This window comes from Cicer arietinum, chromosome 7 (genome assembly GCF_000331145.2).
Source record: "Cicer arietinum cultivar CDC Frontier isolate Library 1 chromosome 7, Cicar.CDCFrontier_v2.0, whole genome shotgun sequence".
NCBI classification, from domain to species: Eukaryota; Viridiplantae; Streptophyta; class Magnoliopsida; order Fabales; family Fabaceae; genus Cicer; species Cicer arietinum.
This window is the reverse complement of record NC_021166.2, coordinates 7458754-7479399: the sequence shown is the minus strand read 5'-3', so window position 1 is coordinate 7479399 and position 20646 is coordinate 7458754. Positions and strand designations below refer to the sequence as shown.

The 20646-nt window shown below is 27.7% G+C and overlaps 3 protein-coding genes and 1 long non-coding RNA gene across 6 annotated transcripts in view; 1 reads left to right on the top strand and 3 right to left on the bottom strand.

Annotated features, from left to right (window-relative positions):
• Positions 1-1728: 1728 nt before the first annotated feature.
• LOC113787802 (uncharacterized) lies at positions 1729-4060 on the bottom strand. Its single transcript, XR_003474321.2, has 2 exons — positions 3687-4060; positions 1729-2489 (listed from the first exon to the last, which is right to left on the bottom strand). It is a non-coding gene; the product is annotated as an uncharacterized lncRNA (long non-coding RNA).
• Positions 4061-6499: 2439 nt separating this feature from the next.
• LOC101514512 (probable calcium-binding protein CML16) lies at positions 6500-10119 on the top strand. 3 transcript variants are annotated; one of them, XR_012161408.1, is made up of 3 exons: positions 6500-7182; positions 8930-9016; positions 9920-10119. XR_012161408.1 is itself a non-coding variant. In XM_004508541.4 (1 exon), the coding sequence occupies exon 1, from the start codon at positions 6762-6764 to the stop codon at positions 7233-7235; it is 474 nt and encodes a 157-aa protein (XP_004508598.1). In that variant the 5' UTR covers positions 6504-6761; the 3' UTR covers positions 7236-8840. The 3 variants fall into 3 exon arrangements, 1 of the variants encoding a protein (XP_004508598.1); XR_012161407.1 differs by lacking the exon at positions 9920-10119 and adding an exon at positions 9191-9653; XM_004508541.4 differs by lacking the exons at positions 8930-9016; positions 9920-10119 and having other exon boundaries at positions 6504-8840.
• Positions 10120-11741: 1622 nt separating this feature from the next.
• Positions 11742-12608, bottom strand: LOC101513844 (eukaryotic translation initiation factor 5A-4-like). Its single transcript, XM_004508540.4, has 3 exons — positions 12422-12608; positions 12017-12139; positions 11742-11914 (listed from the first exon to the last, which is right to left on the bottom strand). The coding sequence occupies exons 1-3, from the start codon at positions 12548-12550 to the stop codon at positions 11885-11887; spliced, it is 282 nt and encodes a 93-aa protein (XP_004508597.1). The 5' UTR covers positions 12551-12608; the 3' UTR covers positions 11742-11884.
• A 3254-nt stretch (positions 12609-15862) lies between these two features.
• Positions 15863-20646, bottom strand: part of LOC101513316 (putative phospholipid-transporting ATPase 9) — a 6493-nt gene continuing 1709 nt past the window's right edge. The window contains exons 3-12 of the mRNA XM_004508538.4: positions 19359-20586; positions 19031-19141; positions 18652-18928; positions 18474-18562; positions 18278-18386; positions 17807-18016; positions 17562-17687; positions 17346-17444; positions 17027-17218; positions 15863-16756 (exon numbers count right to left, since the gene is read on the bottom strand). Coding sequence (XP_004508595.1) covers positions 16088-16756; positions 17027-17218; positions 17346-17444; positions 17562-17687; positions 17807-18016; positions 18278-18386; positions 18474-18562; positions 18652-18928; positions 19031-19141; positions 19359-20586 — 3110 coding nt within the window. The 3' untranslated portion in view covers positions 15863-16087. The remainder of the gene's footprint in view (positions 16757-17026; positions 17219-17345; positions 17445-17561; positions 17688-17806; positions 18017-18277; positions 18387-18473; positions 18563-18651; positions 18929-19030; positions 19142-19358; positions 20587-20646) is intronic.

The following is a 20646-nucleotide window of genomic DNA, read 5'->3' as shown; positions in this document are numbered from 1 at the left end:
CATTAAAATATTTATGAAAAAAAAAATTGTGGAAGTTATCGAAAAACATTATAGATGATTTCTAGTAGAGAAAGGTTTACTGAAAAACTTAAATGTTCAGTACAAAAGATTTCTACCGGAATTTTTTTAAAAAAAATTTCAATAAAGAAGAGTAAAAAGGTTGTACCGAAAATTTTTGAAAAAGTTTTCCGGTTCAGAAACTTAAAAATGTATACTGTTAAAAAACTTTAAAAAAAATTTCTAATACAGAAGATTAAAAAGGTGTGTATTGCAAATCTTTAAAAATATTTTTCGATATAGAAGAGTAAAAAGGTGTGTATCGGAAAGTTTTAAAAAAAAAATTTATAGTACATAAGCTTAAAAATATATACTACAAAAAAACTTTAAAAAAAAGTTTTGTAGTGCATTAGCGGTTTATCGAAAAACTTCTTTACAAGTTTTCCTGTACATACCAAATTATTTTATTTTTTTTAGTTTTTTTAATTATAAATTTTAAGATTTATACGAAGACAAAAATGTCATTTTCTTGCATTTGTGGGGGTAAAGATTAAATGTGGGAGATATAGGATAAAATTTTCTCAAAACATATATATATATATATATATATATATATATATATATATGAGGATTTAGAGGTATTCACAGTGCCATTTGAATCGATTATAGAAAAAAATTATTCAATCTAAAATTTAACATATTTGTGTAAAATTATTAATATATATATATTTAAAGTTACACTAAAAGAAAATTATTAATTTGTGTAAAATTTTAGAAGTGTACCAACTTCTATATTTAGCCATAATCTATACACAAAACAATTACTTTATAACATATGCATAAATACATGAAGAATAAATACATAAATATATACATGTAATAAGAGTTAGAATTTATAACCACTTTGCATTAATTTTAACATATATAATACCTTAAAAGTTATATTGAATACATGAAGAATGAGAAATAATTTATTCTCGTGATATATATCAAATTGAAGTTTTTCTTTAAGAGATCAAATTAAAGTAGTTGTAACAAATAGTTTTAACATGTGTATGAAGAATGGATTGAAATTAAAGTAATATAAAAGATACATTATTGAGTTATCTAATTATATTAAGAATTGATTTTTTTTTTAATTAAAACTTAAAAATATACCTAATTGTTTTTTTATCTTTTCTTTAATTAAAATTTGTAATACTTAATATTCGTAATTAAAAGTAAAATCATATGAATAGACACAACAAACATTGAATCGATTGAGATTGAATCCATTGAGATTATCTTTTTGAATTTATTATTTTTTATATATTCTACATAAGTAGCAGACTCACTTATTAGAGAGATTTGAATAGTTTAATGCCATATGGTTGAAAGACTTAAATTATTATTTTATAATGACTTGAAATTGTTATTACAATCTTGATAGTAAAATTTTATTTAAAGAATTAAAAATCACAAGAAATACCTTAACAATTGCAAGAAATACTTTAACAATTGAACCAAAATTAAGATTTATGACAATACTCTCTGAAGAAATTATTTATTTTTATAATGAATGAAAATTTAGATGATAGTATTAACTATCTTTGTAAAATTTGTTTACAATTTACTACGTCACAAATTTATTTTAAATAGATTATTAATGATTTGTAACGAAAAATACATAGGAAACAATTTTATAATACTAATCTTGTGTTAGATCAAATGTGTAACATTACTTGAAGTCTATAGAGCAACAGGACTACCGGCAATAAGTGAATATGAATATAGAATATCATACAGAACAAGAACAAGAGAAAATAGTGAATCAAGAAATGCAAGCAAAAATAATAAAAAATAAAGGAATAAAATATCTTAATATCCTTGGATTGATGACGATTGGAAACATTGTTAGTCAACATACTCCTCAATCTGTCACACCCCTAGAATCAAAATGTGTGATCCACATAATGCCCCAACCTGCATTCTGCTTTAATTCAATTCCATCCAACATACTTATGTACAGGAATTTGATACCATTCCTTTAAACATCACAACTATATTCTCTTGCAAGCTGGGACACCCTTTAAAGAGTAACTTTATTGACCTATATACATTACCAATAACTAGCTTTACATTGTTGCCTACAATTTGGAAACCTACATATTCCAATACAGAGATACCTTTTCTGTTATACAACAAACAAACAAACAAACAAACAGAGACCTTTAAAACTATATATGGGGGAACAAAATGACATGTTATGAGTAATGAGATCCCTTGAGCTTCTTCAAAAATCTCCACCCATTTTAGAAACAGTGAAATTTCTAAAATGAATGTGGACATATCTTCCGTTTTGTTGCATAACATATGAAACTAGTATTTGGGACATCATAATATAAATAGAAATGAACTATTTTGAGCTTCTGATCCAAACACTTCAACCAAGCAAACACATGTTTTTTAAGGATGAACAACGGAGTCACATCAAATAGCTATATCAGAATAAACTACACTTTACCAAAAAACAAAAAAAGTTAAGTTTGTCACCTTAAATTTATGTAATAAACGTTTTAGTCACAAAAAAAAAACTATGTTTATATTAAAAACACTACTGAGACTAATTACTGGGATCCTAAAAGAGAACACAGTTGGATAAACAATTGAATTAAGCATTTATAACATATATGTTTATCATATAAATACTAATGTATATATAAATTATTTATATAAGTTACGTCCCTACATAAGTTCAAATATGTCAATCTAAACTGGGCGGTATATTAAAATCTACCCTTTTTGTCGTTATAACACAAAGACGATCAATTAACACCATAATAGTTATAAGACCACTTGACAAACACAAAATGAAAAACCTTACAAACAAACAAGAATATCATTATCAGGGATTAATACAAGGGGCCAAAAGAGAAAGATTGCTATTTGGAGGAAATAAATTTGTATATATCAGAAAAAAGAAACACATGCCATTAAGGAATAATAATTTGTTCCAGAAAAAGGACAGACACTTCAATCTCACCAAGACTTTGTTTAAAGTGGATAAACTTAAAACCAAAAACCAGGTAAAGAACAGTATACAGAAAAGAAAAAAAGTAAACATAGTTGCAAAAATATTTCATTTTCATCATATATCAACCAGAAATGATATTTTGACACAAATTCCGGCATCAGACTCCTTATACAGTATATTATTTTAAAATATTTACTCAACGATGCATTCAGTTGAATATATATGAATTAATAATATTAGATTAAGTGTTCACCTTCATAATAACATCATCAGTGATGGAAAATTGTTACTCAAACAGAAGTAAACAACCACAACGAAAAGCATCTAGATTAAAGTTAGTAGCTAAAAACAAAGAAAGAGAAAGGAAAAAAGAGGGAAAGTGAGCGCTGGATGCAGAGGTTTATCGACCAATTATTGTTTTGTATTACACAAACAAATTCAGGAACAGATCGATGAACCGCTGCCTCCAGTGACTTCACCAAACCTCCTTTACTATTATACCATCAACAATAACAAATTCATTTATATTATAATTAAAAAACGTGGATCTGAAACATAAATAGAAAGGCAGAGACAGTTTATAATTTTCATCGAAATCAACAAATATATAAACTGAATAACATTTAACCTAAAGCAATAAATGTAAATGGTAATTGAGAAAGAAAACAAAACAAACCGATGAAGAAAATAGAGAGTTGATGAAAGGGGAATGATTATTTAAATGTGAGTATTTTGATAGAGAGGATCCATTCTAGGAATCGATGGAGGAGTCAGTCACCATTGCGGAAAGTGTGCATCCACTCTCTTTTTCTCTCTCTAGTTTTCAAAGCCCAATCATTCTACAGTTTTTCTGTTTCTTTTTATAATAATACTAATCCAATTACTATTGCACCCCTACTTTCCAAACTCAAATCATGCCTTTCCTGGAACTCCAAAGGACAACAAACCCTAAAAAAAACTAAATTAAAAAAATAAAGTGAGAGACTTCCGCGGAACTTCACAACTACCACAACCAATAAATAACTTATTATCTGTTATCGCAAATTTTAATATGATTATGATCTACCGTTTTAAAAAGTGTTTTAAAATTTTAATAATCAAAGATGTTGCAGACGTAAATGTTTGTGATCTTTTTTTTTTTTTTTTATCACTAAGATAGCTAATTAAATAATATGAGATATCTTGTATTGAATCTTTATTACTGTTTCATTTATAAAAATGAGAAATGTCATAATTATTATTTTTGAATAATATTATTTAAAATTTTAGATGATTTTTAAATATTAGTCTATAATTGACTACATATAAAAGTGATTTATTAAATAATTCATTCTATGGTCACTATCATAAAAATAAAAAATAAAGACTTTCGTCAAAATTCAAACAAATGAAAATTACTTTTACAAATACTAAGGTCTAAGTGGATGCACGATCGTCTGTCAATTTTTTTATTGCAATAATATATATTATAAATAATAATTTTTGTTTTAATTTTAAGTAAAATAAATGAAATTAACTGGAAGTAATTATAAAAATTAAACATACATGTTAATGGAGTTGGCTTGCATTCTTATACAAATGAGAAAAGTAAAATATTTATACTTGTTAATTTTTTTTTCACAAAAAAAAATACACAATTAATTTTACAATAGAGAGTTCATACTTGAGTTTTGCACGAACTCTATACTAGTTAATATATATACATTGCGATTCTCTGAATGGGTATTTAGAGAGACACCAAGATGCTTGTTTGTTTTCTTTTCTTTATATGATTATTTAAAAAGAAGTTAGCTATTGACTTATTGTTCTTAATTTCTAGTTCAACTAAAAAAAATGTTGATCGTGTTAGTTTGGACATTTTATTATGGACTCAAATTCAAGATCTCGCAGTTGTGTGCGAGACATCATGTTTTATATCTGAATCATAGATATTGCAGTTATATGTGAGACATCATGTTCCAAGTTCAAACCTGGAACATCGCACTTGCGTGTAAATTTATGGTGGTATTTATACCCTCTCGTCTAAAATAAAATCTAAAAATGTATTTTTAGATAGACAAAATTAGGATTTTTAAAGAAAAAAAAATTATTTACCTAAAAATGTAAAAGTGAGACCATTTAAAAAAGTTTCTTATGTCAAAAATATTGATTGACCTACATTCATAAATGGTCCACTGCAGATCACTATTTAAAAATCACTTGAAATTCTAACGACGATCGTCAAAATTTATTAAAAATATAAAAACTTATCGTTGATACAATGACATAATTGATATTTGTTCGACGAGTTACTTAATTTCTCAGATAAACGTTTTGTTTTCTCTTGTTAGTTATTTTTTATCAAACTGAAATCCATTTAGTTATTGTCTCGATCATAAAATCAAGATAAATGTTAACTTTTAGGTTAAATTGCATTTGAATATTTGAGTTATGCGTTTGATGAAATTGGTATTATATTGAAGATGATTATTAATTTTATGGATTTTGTTTGAAAATTTTGATGATTTTTTTAAATTTTTGTAAAAAAAAGAATAACATTGTTGACATTTTAAAACATAAAATATTAAATTGTTACTTAAAATTAAAATAAATGATCAAAACAAATCAATAAATAAATAAAATAAAAGACTAAAACATTAATCGAAATTAAGTTAAGGATTACAAATCCGAATGTAATTTAACCTAACTTTTACTTGTAATAATATCATTGATACTAAAATGTCAAATAACTTTTAAAGATGACTTCCCAATCAACCAATCATTGATTAGCGTGGTCCACCATAAAATTTGTTAAATGTTTTACAATTATTTATTCAAATATGAACAAATAGTTGACAATTTGTTGTATCTGTACTAGTAGGTGATTTGCAAATTATAAAAACATTAATATTACTTGTTATAATAAAAATTAAATATTGATCACTATTATAAATAAATATTAACTAATTTTTAATCATTTAATATTATTATTCGTAATATATTATTTATTTAATTCAAGACATTTTATATTAATAATTAAATATTTGATATTAAAAAAATAATTTAATAAATTAAATTTATATTTTATAAAATCATTTTCTCTCTTATATTTATAATCGGATAAAGTACGTCTTTGCACATGCATAATGTACGTTGTACAATAATGAAACATACCCATCTCCTTAGCTACCTCAACATAGCTGTAGACTGCGGTCGGTAGAGAGGGAACATCACATGGATGAGCCAGACTCATGAGTTGTGTTGCTTTCATTCAATGTACTAAAAATTGATTTTAAATAAAATAGAAAATCAAAAATACATTTAAAAAAAATAATCAATTAAAATTTTACTCGTCAAGAAAAAAAAAAAAAAAATCTATTGAGTTCAAGCTACATTTATAAAATTCCATCGCGATCCTAAAATTTACAAGCATAGTATAGCAATTACCATGATAATGATTAAATTAATGCCAAGAATCTAACACGATAGTTCCCATGAGTTTCCCAGAAAGCACAAGAAAATGATTAGTGACCCCAAAATTACCACTATATATCATTCGATCATATAATCATTAATCATACATTAACCCACCGACACGCTTTCTGTCCAACACTTTGATCCTTTCAAAAGGCACACACCATCTATGATACTAATAATTCTCTTCCTAACATATCACTACAATTTCAATCGTTCTACCATTTTTTAGCACCTACACTTTATTATTTGTCCATATATATATATACTATATCATAAATTGATAATATTAATTAATATGTCAAAGCTTCAAGTTCATCAAGTAAATCAATTAAGAGAAATCTTCGCTCGATTCGACATGGATTCCGATGGAAGCCTAACAATGTTAGAGCTAGCAGCACTTCTTCGATCATTAGGCCTAAAACCTTCGGGTGACGAACTTCAATCCATGTTAACCAAAATGGACTCAAACGGAAACGGTTCTGTTGAGTTTGATGAATTGATGAGAGCCATAATGCATGAGATGAATGAAGAGATTTTATTGAATCAAGAACAACTCGTAGACGTGTTCAAGTGCTTCGATCGTGATGGGAATGGTTACATAACAGCTGCAGAATTGGCTGGAGCAATGGCTAAAATGGGTCAGCCACTTACTTATAGAGAGCTCACTGAGATGATTCAAGAGGCTGATTTGGATGGTGATGGTGTTATTAGTTTTAGTGAGTTTGCTACTATTATGGCTCGCTCTGCTTCTCAATTTTTAGGAGTATAGAAACAAAACACATTCTTTGTAGGATGTTTATTTTGGGTGTTTTTTGTTTCCACTTTTTATTTTTATTTTTATTATTGAGATTCTTATTGGATTCAGTTTCTAGTAATTTAAAGTTTGAATTAACTAGTAAATAATAAGAAATGTATGACGGAAGTTTTTGAAAATGCATTTTAGAAATAAAATTGAATTTTTTTGAAATTTTTTTAAAAAAAAGTCAAAATATTGTTTTCATTTTCAAAATTGTATTTTCTTTTTATCAAAAAAAATTAAAACGAAAATTTATAACTAAATATCATTTCAACCAAACATATTCAAAGAAAATTTGTTAGAATTTTATAAAGTAATTAACGGCCTAAATTCTTTTCCATTCTTCAGTTTTTCATGTTTGTTGGATGATCACTAGTAGTTTGGAAGTACTACAATTACTTTGTGGTGTAGTTTTTTTTTCAAGGATGGAATGGAATTAAATAAGGATATTTGGTGCGATGTGTGATGTTAACACTAGTACTCTTTTTTCTGTGGTGCAAGGATACTCTTTATTTCATCTATCTAAGCTGATTTTTTATTTTTTATTTTTATTTTTATATATACTCAACAAGTTGAGGATAAAATTATGGGAAGCTATAACTTATATTATTCCTTCCCACTCTTAAAGGGTAGGTATTTGCATCTATATCATGCAGTTAACTGCAGAGCCATAAGATCTAAGAGGAAAAAAATTGAAAAATAACATCAACTTAGATCTATCACTCTTACAATGATCTAAACTATTTAGGGTTAAAACAAACTTTAAAATTTATCTCTAATGGTAGTATCTAATAAATTTGTTTTGTACACGTTTTTAAAAAAACAATTAGTAGTATTAAATAAATTTTTTGAGAAGCTCAAAATGAGGATTTAGTAGCTTGGTCTTTTAACCAAGGACATTAGAATTTAAATTTTGTCCTTGTTTGTTATTATGGGTTTCCTTTTTCATTTATTAGAAGAGTAATTATTATTCGAAAAATTATTTATAGCTTCTATATTTAGCGTCGGTCTCTGTCATCGACGTTAATTAACATCTATTTAACGTCAATCTAACACACACAAATATATTAAATAATTTTTTTTGTTGTTTTATTAATTATTAGCATCAATTAATCTGATTTAGCGTCGGTTTTTTTAGACTACATTCTCTTTTCTTATTTGTAAAGTTAAATATTTTAAACTTTTTTTTCAATAAAATTTTATTTTCCCCTAACCCTTATCCATCTTTTTTTCTTCGCTCCTCTTTCCTCTCAATTAGCAAAATGCTTTTTCTTTTTCTCTCAAACGTGAAATCCTATTCCTTTTTCCCCAAATCCCAAAACCCTCTCAATAAGTTTGTTCTAATTCAACTTCAACCTATTCTCTCTTGTTCTCTCAAAATTGCAAAACTTGATTATGGTCGTTCTTGCATTTTTCTTCTCCTTGTAATGTTCGTTTTTGTTGCTACTCATTGTAGTATTGTTATCTTCTATGTATCTTCTCCTTGTTTCCTCTTTCATAGGGTTTTGTTTTTGTTGCATTATTTGATGTTTTATCACCTCTACTCTGTAATTTCATAGTAATAGCACAATTTCATGATTTTTGTTGTTAAATTTTATTTTATGGTAAAATATTAAAAATTGAAGTTGATAATGGAGTTAAAGAATAATGCTGTGGCTTTCATGTAGGTCGATAAAGTGAACTTCCACTTAAAGAAGGCAGATTCATTGCTTGCTATTACAAGAAAACTAATAAGCTTCCTCTATGTGAAAATAGTAAGATTTTCGATTGATTTTCTTTTTGTTTTTTCATCCACTTGATTGTCCATTATTTTCCAAATTAATAGTTCTAGTGCCTTATATTGAGTTTGCTTGTGTAGTTATGAGATTTGAAGTTTTAACTTCTAATAAGCTTTGATTGAAAAACTATGTTTCATGTCATTCCTATAGGACATTACTGGTGAGAAGTAGATTACTTTTTTATTACTAAACTTCACGATAAGCAGTTTGCAAAGAAAGATGGGATGTGTTGGTTAGTCATGGTCTAAGGCTTTGTTGTAGGAGAGACTTAACGAACGATTGGATGAATTGGTTAGTCATTTACTTATAAAAAAAGTATTAAAATACGAAATTGTAATAATAGATTAGTAAAAGGAATTTTAGAATTCAGATTTGTAATTAATAGAATCGTGTACGGCTACATTGTAGTGAATTGTATTGCACTAAATTATTATAAAAGAAGAGTCTTGGACGACTGAATTATACAGAATCAGTCTTGTACTAAATATCTTGATTAATATATATTCTATATGTAATCTTTTTAACATGAATGGTTGTATCAAGTGGTTTGTGTATATTATTCAATTTAGACATTTTGTATAAGAAATTGCAATGTAATTTGTTTTACATTTAATCTGCCGTATGCATTTGATTTTGAATATTAGTATTTTCATGTTTTATTCGTTTGATAACAACAACTATAAAATTGTGGCATTTTTGCACTTAGTTTGAATGATCCTGTTTTTTAAGTTTTTCTTGGGTCTTGTCCTTAGTATACAATCATTATAGGGAGAGTTGTGAGCGGTAACTCGAGAAAGAGTGATAAATACATGTATGTTTTATTAGTTTTATGCACTGGTGATTGTCCGTGTTGAACTCAAAATATCTCTCGCGTCTCAGGTAATAATTCATTGCAGCATCACTTTCGTAATATCCGTTGGAGCTATTCTTCTAGTTGTTAGGAGATCTAAATTTTCTCATAGATTTTGTTGAATTAGAGTTTAATATTATAACTAATATTAGGAAGCATCTCATCTTTTATGAAAGGAACATATTATGTGTTTTATTTCAGTTATTAGAGTCTTGTCTTAACAAAGTCATTTTGTATTTGTTTTTCTTTCTACCATTTATTTGTTGCTATCAAAATAATGTATATGAGTAAGTTTTGAAGTGAGAAATTTGTAAAGAAAAATGACTCATGTTGTTCGATGGTGCACTAGCATAAGAAGAAAAATTATAAATTATGAAACCCATGATTGCCTGGAGCCAATTCACAATTTGTCTTCATGCATTAGGCAACTATGCAGAGCTCATATGCAAAAAAATTTTATTCAACTACTAAGTACTCTTAGACATTTTTTAATTTGAGTTCAAATGTTTGTGTTGATTATTCTTTTTTGGTGGTTTAATTATCACTAGCATATATGTTTGTAGCACCATATATGAGAATCTGTATGGGTTGTTTTTCTTAGATGAAGCATAAAATTTAAAGAATAGATAAAGAGATAGAAGTTTGAATTCATATTGACAATCAAAATGTTGACTTTAGCGTCACATGGGTTGACGATGTAATATTTATAGAGTTGACTTTCATTTATTAAAAATTTCTTTCAGTTGACTTTAGTGTCGATCTTTCCAACACTACGTGTTTCACTGACAATTAATTATGGACTTTAGCGTTGGTAAGTAATATTATAGATTCTTCTCAGACGATCCAATAGATCAATACTATTGTCAGATGTGTTGTTTTAATGTTTGTGTCGGTTTAAAGGACACTAATTTAGTGTCGAATGTAATTTAACTGACGTTAAAGTGTAGTTTCGAATGATATAATTTGAACTTGAAATCGACGCTAAATCAGTGATAGCGTGACTATTTACTCTTTAGCGTAGGTTTTGACCAATACTAAGAACAATTTTTCTAATAGTGAATTATCTAGTGAAATATTTTGAAAGCTACAATTTCAAATCATCTAATTTGACAATATTATTGATGTACTTATCCTTCCATAAAACAATTTTATAACCAATGGATCTATTTCGTACAAGTCAAACTATTTTAGGGGATGGAGATGAGTGTTTCATCAATTGTTCCAAATTCACATGCATCCATATGGATATTCCAATCATGTATATTAGACAAAGAAAAAAACATATTCCAATCATGTATATTATTTTAGACAGACAAACAAACAAAGCATTACGGTAGCCTAATCCAGCCATATGCATACAATTCTATTTTAAATACATATTGTCACAATTATTATATTTAGGTTTAATGTTACAATTTGTTACGGAAGTTGGATAAGATAATTATTTTTAAATGAACTTATATTTACAAAAATGTGAATCAAACAAAAACAAAAAAACTTAAGAGAATCAAAGTAAATAAATATATAATTGTATGAATTAAAGACATATTTAAATCATATCTATATTATATTTAACTTGTTATTAATTGATTGAGATTATTCATTTTATTTTATAAAATGAAGTGTTGACTTTAGAGGAGTGAGAAGTGGATTTTGTTTTCATCAGTTAAGCTTTTAATTTTGAAGCGATTAGACTAATCTAATGGCTGAATTTTATTGTTGGGAGAGATTTAAGGTATAGTCACACAATTGGTTAATTTATATGAATCTAGCCTCACATAAATGGTGCATTTTGTCATCAAAATACACAAGTTTTCAATAGTACCGCAACAACAACAAAAATAACACAACTTCTAAAACGGGAATCCTCATTTATTAGATAGTTACAGTACAAAGAGGAAAAACAGATAAAACAAGAAAATTAAACAACGAAATGGAAGCAAGCAACAGAGAGGCCTGTTATTGGACCCAACATTCTTCAGCCCACAAATTCATCAATCAGTTTGATTCACCAATTGTGGAACCTAACAAGAAACAGAATTAAATTGCAGTAAAACATATGAAAATAATATTGCAGTGAAAAAGTGTTATGAAATTAATTAATTGCAATGGGTGCATACACATACATCACAGTTGTGGGAAAAAGGGACGATGTCTTCAAGCTTCTCAGCAGTGACGATATCAATCCCAACAAAGTGACACTTAGCATGACCATGCTTCCCTGTCTTTGAAGTTGCAACTTCAACAACCTATTCACAAATCAACACCCATACATACATTTCAACAAAAATACAACAAATTAGGTATCAAACCATAATTAAAAAGCTAAGGTCAAAAACTACGTGACATAAAATCCATTATTATTTAGCAAAAACATACTAAAAATGAAAAATAAATACTACTCTTCTTCTATTACAAGAAAACTTTGGTGTACTATTTTTCCTTATTACAAGAAAAATAAATTCATTTCTCAAAGTGTATTAATCGTTAAATTTAAAGTTTTTTTTTTGAAAGGTGGATAATGGATGGACCTTACAGGGGCGGCCCCTGATAACCACGTAACCGTTTTTGCGGATGGTACCGGCTTGTTGAGGGTAAGTTTTGAAGGCTGCGGCATCATCCATGGTCATCGACTCGAAATGCTGTGCTACTTCTGCCATTCTTTTTTATTTAGGAAAGGGGGGTGTAGTGCTAAAGGAGACACCTTCTTAAGTGTGTCAAAAAAAGTATCTATTGCTACTGTTAATAATTAAGAGTTTTAATATATTTATTTATTTGATTTTCATATTAGTAATTAAATAAATTGTTTATATAATTAAAATTATATTAAAAATGTCATTTTAAAGTTAAACTAAAAAATAAAATTTTAAAAACCAGCTGTGTTAAATTCAAAATATGTTCAAATTCATTTATAAATAATATATTATTCAATTATTGATAATTTAATTTGATAATACTAAAAAATATGTTAATTTTTGGACACCTTACACTTCATTTACACTAAAATATAAAATAAATAAAAATGATATGATATGTTGATAGTATCTTAAGGAGAGATAAATAAATAATTAAAAAATAAAATATAAATGAGTATATAGTTATTAAATATAAGTCCTTAAAAAAATGATGAAGTACTGGTGTCACGTACTCACCAAATATTAATATTTGTGGATACAAATTTTCATTTAGTATTTTATTTCGAATGAAATTTGTGGTATTTTTATATGATATTATTTAGATTTATTTATTGTTGAAACTAAATACAATTTTTTAATTTTTATTATGGTTTGATACCGTAAATTAAACTATTTGATCATATTAGTTAAATTATATAAAAAATTAGTATTTCTCATCGACAGTAGCTTAATCACTTTTATTATCTTATGCTATGATTGTGTTTCAATTATTCATGCGCTCAAAATCCAATTAACTAATTAATTATTTTTTAAAAATAAATCACGTTTTCCACAATGGCGGGCGTAGAGCGTAAGGCCTTTTATTTTATTTTATTTTTATAATTTTTTTTGGATTGTTCAAAAATTTATATAATTCTCTCGATTTTTAAAATAGATTTTTATTTATTGTATCAAACATAATATTTTTTATATTAATATCCTACATTTCAACTCTTTACATTTATTATACATTAAAAATAAAATATTAAATTTTCAAGGAGTCGCTGACTCATTTATGACTTGGTAAATAAATAAAATATTAAAATAATATATTAAATTATCTTATTTTTTAATTAAGAAGTGGCTAACTAAATTTATGACTTGGTAAATAATTTTTTTTTAAGAGTAGTAGCAGATCGCATCTTAGTGATGCAATTCTTTGTTTCGAATCTTTTAATGAATCAGTTATTTATTATATAATAAATTTAAAATAATTAAAATATTTAAAAAATTAAAATATTATTAATAAAATACATTAAATTTTAAAAAAGAAATACGGTTAATTAAATGTGCCAATATAAATAAAATGTTATATTATTTTAACAGCTACGTTTCGTATTTTATAACAATTCTATCTTATTTTACAATTAAATTAGTAATTTAATTATATTTTGTTAACCACTTTCTCATTTTTGTTTGGATCTAAAAATTAAAAATTAATAAAAATAATAATAATAATGAAAAATAGTAAATTATATTAATAACATGAAATAAAATACATTAATTAGAAGGACAACAAAATACATCAAATTGAAGAAAAAAATACATCAAATTTGACATATTAAACTTATATGTTACATGTACGAGACTATAGAAGATGAAACATATAAGTTTCTAAAGTTATTGTGCACTCATCTATTAGAAATTCATCTTTTAGAAGATGAAATAGTTTTTGATTTTCATCTCTCAACTATAGCCTCATACATGCAAAGTATGAGTTTACTCTTTTAAATTTGATATATTTTTTTCTTCAATTTGATGTATTTTTTCTTCAATTTAAAATTAATTTAGTTAATATGATTAAATTTTTTTTTACATATAATTTTTCATTTACTTATAAATACTTATGTGTAATGATAGCATATTTTTTTATTGATCTCAAAAATTGGATGGAAAATGTACAACTTATGACCAATTTAATCTATTTTTAGCTAACAGGAAAAAGTTAAAAAATAAAAATAAAATAATAATAATAATAATATTATTATTATTTAGAATGTGTGACTTTTTCTTATAATAGTGACAAAAACAAATTTCTAAACATTTTCTTATATAAGGGAAAAGAGAAGTATTAATTATACGATATAATTGGAATAAAATAATAAAAATTATCAAAAGTGACAATTATTTTGGAGTGGAGAGATTAATATATATTGATATCAATTTAAATAGTTTATATACTATAAATCAACCACATTCATTACATTATATTTTAATTATTTATAAAATTATATCCATAAATAATTGATTATGTTGTAATGGCAATCAAACTTTCTATATTGCTGGTGAGTTGTATTTCAACTTCTCACTAATTTATATTTTCTTAATTTATTAGTCGAATTTCATTTAAATTTTAAGGTTAAATAAGTTTGTAGCTGTTATAAAATTTCATTATTTTATTTTGTTTTAGTTTTTATAAAAAAATTTACTGTTCTCTAAAAGAAATTTGTTTTCATATTTTATTTCTAATTTTAAATCAATTCTCAAATGTTCTTTGAATTTTTTTTATTTTTTTTTTTGCAATAATGTTTAGGACTTTACAAAAAATTCCCAATTTTTTATTTAAAATTTAACAAAGATAAATTAAATATAAATTTTTAAGCGCAAAAAATTATAAAAACTCATTTAATTTATTATATATTAGAAAATTCTAAATTTTTATAAGAAAATTATTAATCATGTTTTGAATATTACTGAAAAAGTTATTCAAAAATTCAAATGAAAGTTGATAATTGATTTAACATTAATAACTAAAAATAAAAATGAAAATTCTAAAAGATAAAAAATTGATAATATTTTAAAAAGACTAAATATAAAAGTACATCGGTAGCACTCCATTTTTCGAATATGAAAAACCATTAGATTTCGAATATTATTTGTGCACATGATTTGATTCCCATATGTACAATATTTTTCTTATTTTCCGAAGTGACCTTTTATTAAAGTAATAAGCACGCTACACAGTATCATGGAGTTTTTATTATTTAAGCTTTTGTTATGGCATAAGTGTAATTTAGCTATTGTGCATATTTTACGATAATATCCCTTCCGGATAAGAAATTTAAAACCAATGGATCTACTTTGAATAAGTCAAACTATTTGAGAGGAAAGAGATGAGTGCATCATCAATTGTTCACATGCATGCATATTGATATTCCAACAAGGCATATTATTTTAGACAAAAAATATCAAAGAATTATTACCTATGGATCAACTTATTATTACTGCTAATGTAAGATTATTAATAGTTTTAAAATTCTCTGAAGGACTTTTGTTGGTATAACATAGTAACCGATATTTAATCAACAAAATTTTATTATAATAATCTTCAGAACAAAATACAAGAGACAGATTGCCTCAATTTGATTCCTTAAAAGAATAATCTTGATGCAGCATAAGAAAACACTGCATCTTTACCTCACATACATATGTACAAATGAAAGAACGTATTAATTAACCTATGAAAAAGAATGTACACCTATGAATTTAACATCAACAAAGAAAAACAAAACAAAATTCTGGTTATTGGCTCTCTGCAGGCTTCCCTTCCACAGGTACTAAAGATATTTCAGAACGTCTCGACGCTTCAAAACGTCTAGACGCTTCCAACCGAGCTGTAAATCCAACTGTTGTATGTCGAATCGATCTCTGTCTCACCATATCGCAGAATTCTGGATCATTAGTTTGTCCATCTTTTCGTATCCATTGTATCATTTGATGATACACGGGGAAGAATCGAAGTTGAATGGTCGAATAAGCGAAATACGGAAGCAATGCAGCAACAAGAACAAGCAAAGTAACAATCCAATAAGATGAAGATGGTGCACATGCTTCAATGAAGACCTTATAAGCTGTTGTTGATATTGAAGGGTCTATGGCTCCATATGCCATGAGGAATATGTACCATATTACTATGCTTCCCCATATGAATATATGTTGTATGTATGTAAAGTAACTTATTGATAATGCCATTTGGCAATTCACCACCCATATAACACAAGTGTACATTGTGGTTCCAAGAATTTCCATGCCGACTACTTCGCCGCCTTTGCGAAACGCTTGATGCTCCAACGCGCGGATGCAGAAGAAGAATATAATGGCTGAACTTGTAACTCCATTTAGTGCCCAACCAATTAGTCTTTTCCAGCTGAATAGTAGGTTCTGTACACCTTCTTGATAGAGTAATGGAAACTGAAATTTAACACAAATGAAATGTTTCATCAGAAGAGAACAACCTTGTAGTCCTTGTCTTAAAAATTGAGGAAACTAGGGGTCTGTTTACTTTGTGGAAACATTTTTGTTTTCATTTTCTAAAGTGAGGAATTGTCAGCATTTTCAGACATAATTAAAATTCCAAAAGAATTATTTTCATTACTATAAAAAATGTGTTCAGAAAGTAAATAAACGCTAAATTTGAAACTGATTTTTATGACAGAAGCTAATGAGTTTGTTAAGGCTTACCTTAAGACATAATTTGGCAGCAACATCCTGGTCAAACACTCCCAAAGCGATTACAGGAAGCGAAGTGAAGAATACGTTATAAAATGACATGAACCAATCATTGTATGCAGCTTGGCCTGAGAATGAGGTATACATCTCATAGAAGAACAAAGTGAAGCCAAATGTTATATTCTTGTAAAAGAAGTAGCATATCTGCAAAACACAAAGTGAAGTTTGTTAAAAACAATTCATAGTTTTATTCATATTTGTTGAACTAAATCCTTGAAATATGTCAAATATCAAATGAAGAATTTTCTATAACATAAGTGAAGATTGTTACCATTGATGAAATCCTTCTGTAACACCAATGTCCATGCACAAGAAGTAAGCGTTCTAGATATCGAAATTGGGCAATGGCGATATCACTTGACATAACAGCCTGAAAGTTTCAAAGAAGCTATGTAAGAACTTGATAGACAAAAAAGTAAAAAATTCATGGGTATAAAAAGGTAAGAAAAAAAACAAAAAAATAGTTATTCGGATGTTGCGGATTTACCTGCATTCCTTCGACACCGCTGATACCAATTCCAATATCTGCTTCTTGGAGCATTCCAACATCATTTGCTCCATCTCCAATTGCAAGAGTTGTACTACCACGTCTCATCTTAACCAATCTAGTAACCTGCATTATTAGAATAAAATTCCTTTAGACACTAAACATAGTATTTGTCATGAATTAATTTTTCTTACATAAAGAAAGAGGAATACATCGATGAGTTACAAGTAATAAGGAAAACTTACAAGTGCTTTTTGCTTTGGAGACGAACGACAGCATATAACAGATGCACAGCCAATGGCAAGTTGAAGAAACAAGTTCTTTACATCATCTTCTAGTGCATAAGCAAGAGATTTCCCATCAATGATCAATGCTAATGCCTCAGAATTTTCATTTGATGTAGAAAGTAACGCCTTTGCTTCCGTTATTTGGCGAATAACACTTTCCTTAATTGCCTGAAGATTCAGAAAAGATTCAATCAAATTCAAGTTAATTAAAAGTCCACTCTCATGCAATCTAGTTCAAATATACTGTTACATGCACTAAAACTGTTGTATTATATATTCTGTTTTACAAGTGCTTGTTGTACTTGTATAAAATAACTACCTAAAGATTTTAGCATTTTACTATCATTTCTTGACATGCAAAAAGGACCATGTATAACAATTCCAATGCATATCGACAAAAAAAAATTTACGGTCAAAGTTAAGGCTTACTGCATCAGAAGCAGACTTGTCCTCCATTTTCTCCAGTGCTTTGTTTTCCGGAGTATCTGAATTAATTAAAATCTGTTTCATTCCTTGTCTAAGCAAACTACAAGCATATCTGCAATCATATAATTGATCAAATCAGTGACATGTTATTATTTTCAAATATGCTATAAAAATTTATATATATAATTTTAAAACTTACCCAATATTAATTGCTGTCTCCATTTTATCACCAGTCAATACCCATAACTTAATCCCAGCCTGTGCTAGTTTGTCAATACATTCAGGAACCTATACATACAACACGTTGAACTATTAGCACAAGTTCTTACAATATAATATAACAAGGCTAATAATATCAAAATACATAAATAACATACCCCATCTTGTAGTTTATCTTCAACTGCAGTAGCACCAAGAAGAATCAAATCCTTCTCAATCTTTTGCAATATGTCCTCTACAATCTCTTCTTGATCTGCACTCACTAAATTTTTAGCCTCTGTCAACTCTCTATTAAACTGATCGTACTCTTTATCATCGAGTTCACGATAGGCGAGTATCAATGTCCTTAAACCGGAATCAGCATATTCATTGATGTGATACTTAGTCTGCTCTTCAAATTCTCTTCCATTATTTGCAAGTAGTTCAAACATGACACTGGTCATAAGAGTAAAAAATAAAAAGAATGTTAATGCTTTGAACTTTTGAAACAAATTGTAGTACATCTAAGAAAACCAAGCAAAGCACAAGGTTACAAACCTGTCGGCGCCTTTGCTAAGTAGTAAAAGTTTCCCTTTGTCGTCTCTTACGATTACGGACATTCGCTTTCTTGCACTGCTAAACTCTAATACATTCAAAAGGTTGTAGGACCTGAAAAAGTGAAATCAAAATGATACTTTTAATACATAACTCAAGTTTCATTTGCATATACTCCTCCCTTCCTAAAATATAAGCAAAAGAGTACATGTATTTGGTCTAAATAGATCAAATACACCTACTTTTTTTGCTTATATTTAAGGCCAAACAGATTATATATACATAAGACATCAGAAAATTAAGCCTTCACAAACAAGAACAATAACCTTACCTATCTGTTTTCATGTTTGATTTGGGGTCCAATTCATGCACTGAAATAGCTGCATGTGTCCTTTCATAAAATTCAAACCCAAATTCTCTGGCTGCAACGACAAAAGCTGCCTCATCCGGCGATTCGGCTTCATATGAAACTTTATGAGTTGATTCATCAACTTCAGGAATTGCAGTATGGCATACAGCTAAGACTCTTAGGAAGTCCTGGATTATATTAGCATTAGGTTGTCTAACCCAATTTCCATTCATAATCCTTTCATCCATAAAGTTAAACCCTTTAATGGTTGACTTTGATTCAGCAGCCTTTGCAACATTATTGTCATTCTTCATCTTCCGACCAAAATACGAATCTTTTCTCTTAGATAAAGCTCTCTCAACTTCTGTAAACCCTCTTCCATAAGCAACACCACCAATAGAACACTTGATAAATTCCATGGAATTGCAAGTCAAAGTTCCTGTTTTATCAGAAAGTATGGTATCAACTTGACCGAGCTCTTCGTTCAAATTCGAAGTACGAGCGTGTGCTGGCTTGTCGGTTTCCTCATGATACATGTTCACATCTTGGTTGATGAAAATGCTTTGAAGAACCTTCACAACTTCAATGGAAACGTACAACGAAATCGGAATAAAGTAACCATACAACATCAGTGCTGTAAGGAAATGCAGAATAGCTGCAAGTGCTGGTCTATCAGGATCATAAAAAACTTTGGTATCATCTGGTCTAAGATACCATCTCTTCATTCTACCATTTTTAATATCCTCCTTTGTTGAAATTCCAAAGAAAATGGAACCGATGAAAGAAACCAAAATTAGTACAAAGAACAAGCAGTAGATAACTTTATCCATCCTTTTCTCAATCTTGCTTCTCTTGGATGGAGGATCTGTTGAATTCTGCATAACTTTCGTATCGTGACCGGTAAAGATCACAACACCGTATATAAAATCTGTGTTCTTCAGCTTAGAGTCTCTAAGAAGTAGCTGCTGAGGTGTAAGTGGATATCGTTGATCCTCAAGCTCTAAACTTCCAACAAACGCATACAAATTTGCATTTGGATCTTCACATCTTATGACAGCCTTGAAATTTTCAAAGCTTGAGTCTTCTTGTAAATTTGAAGTTCCTTCCAATGATTGTTTTAGTTTAAGATTCGTTTCTCCGTCGAGATTCATGGTCTCAACGTAGCAAATTGCTTCGTCATAGTTTGATGCAAGCAATATGAGATCAGCAGTAAATTATTCATCTTTTTCAACTTTCTCTATGTCTCTATCTTTCAAATCCCTCCATTTAG

Bases quoted from the DNA above. Each gene is read 5' to 3' on its own strand.
- LOC101514512 (XM_004508541.4), top strand. From the start codon at position 6,762: ATGTCAAAGCTTCAAGTTCATCAAGTAAATCAATTAAGAGAAATCTTC.
- LOC101513844 (XM_004508540.4), bottom strand. From the start codon at position 12,550: ATGGCAGAAGTAGCACAGCATTTCGAGTCGATGACCATGGATGATGCC. The intron at 12,140-12,421 runs GTCCATCCATTA...ATTTGTGAATAG, and splicing joins TCAGGGGCCGCCCCTGTAAG to GTTGTTGAAGTTGCAACTTC. The intron at 11,915-12,016 runs GTATGTGTATGC...GTTTCTTGTTAG, and splicing joins CTTTTTCCCACAACTGTGAT to GTTCCACAATTGGTGAATCA.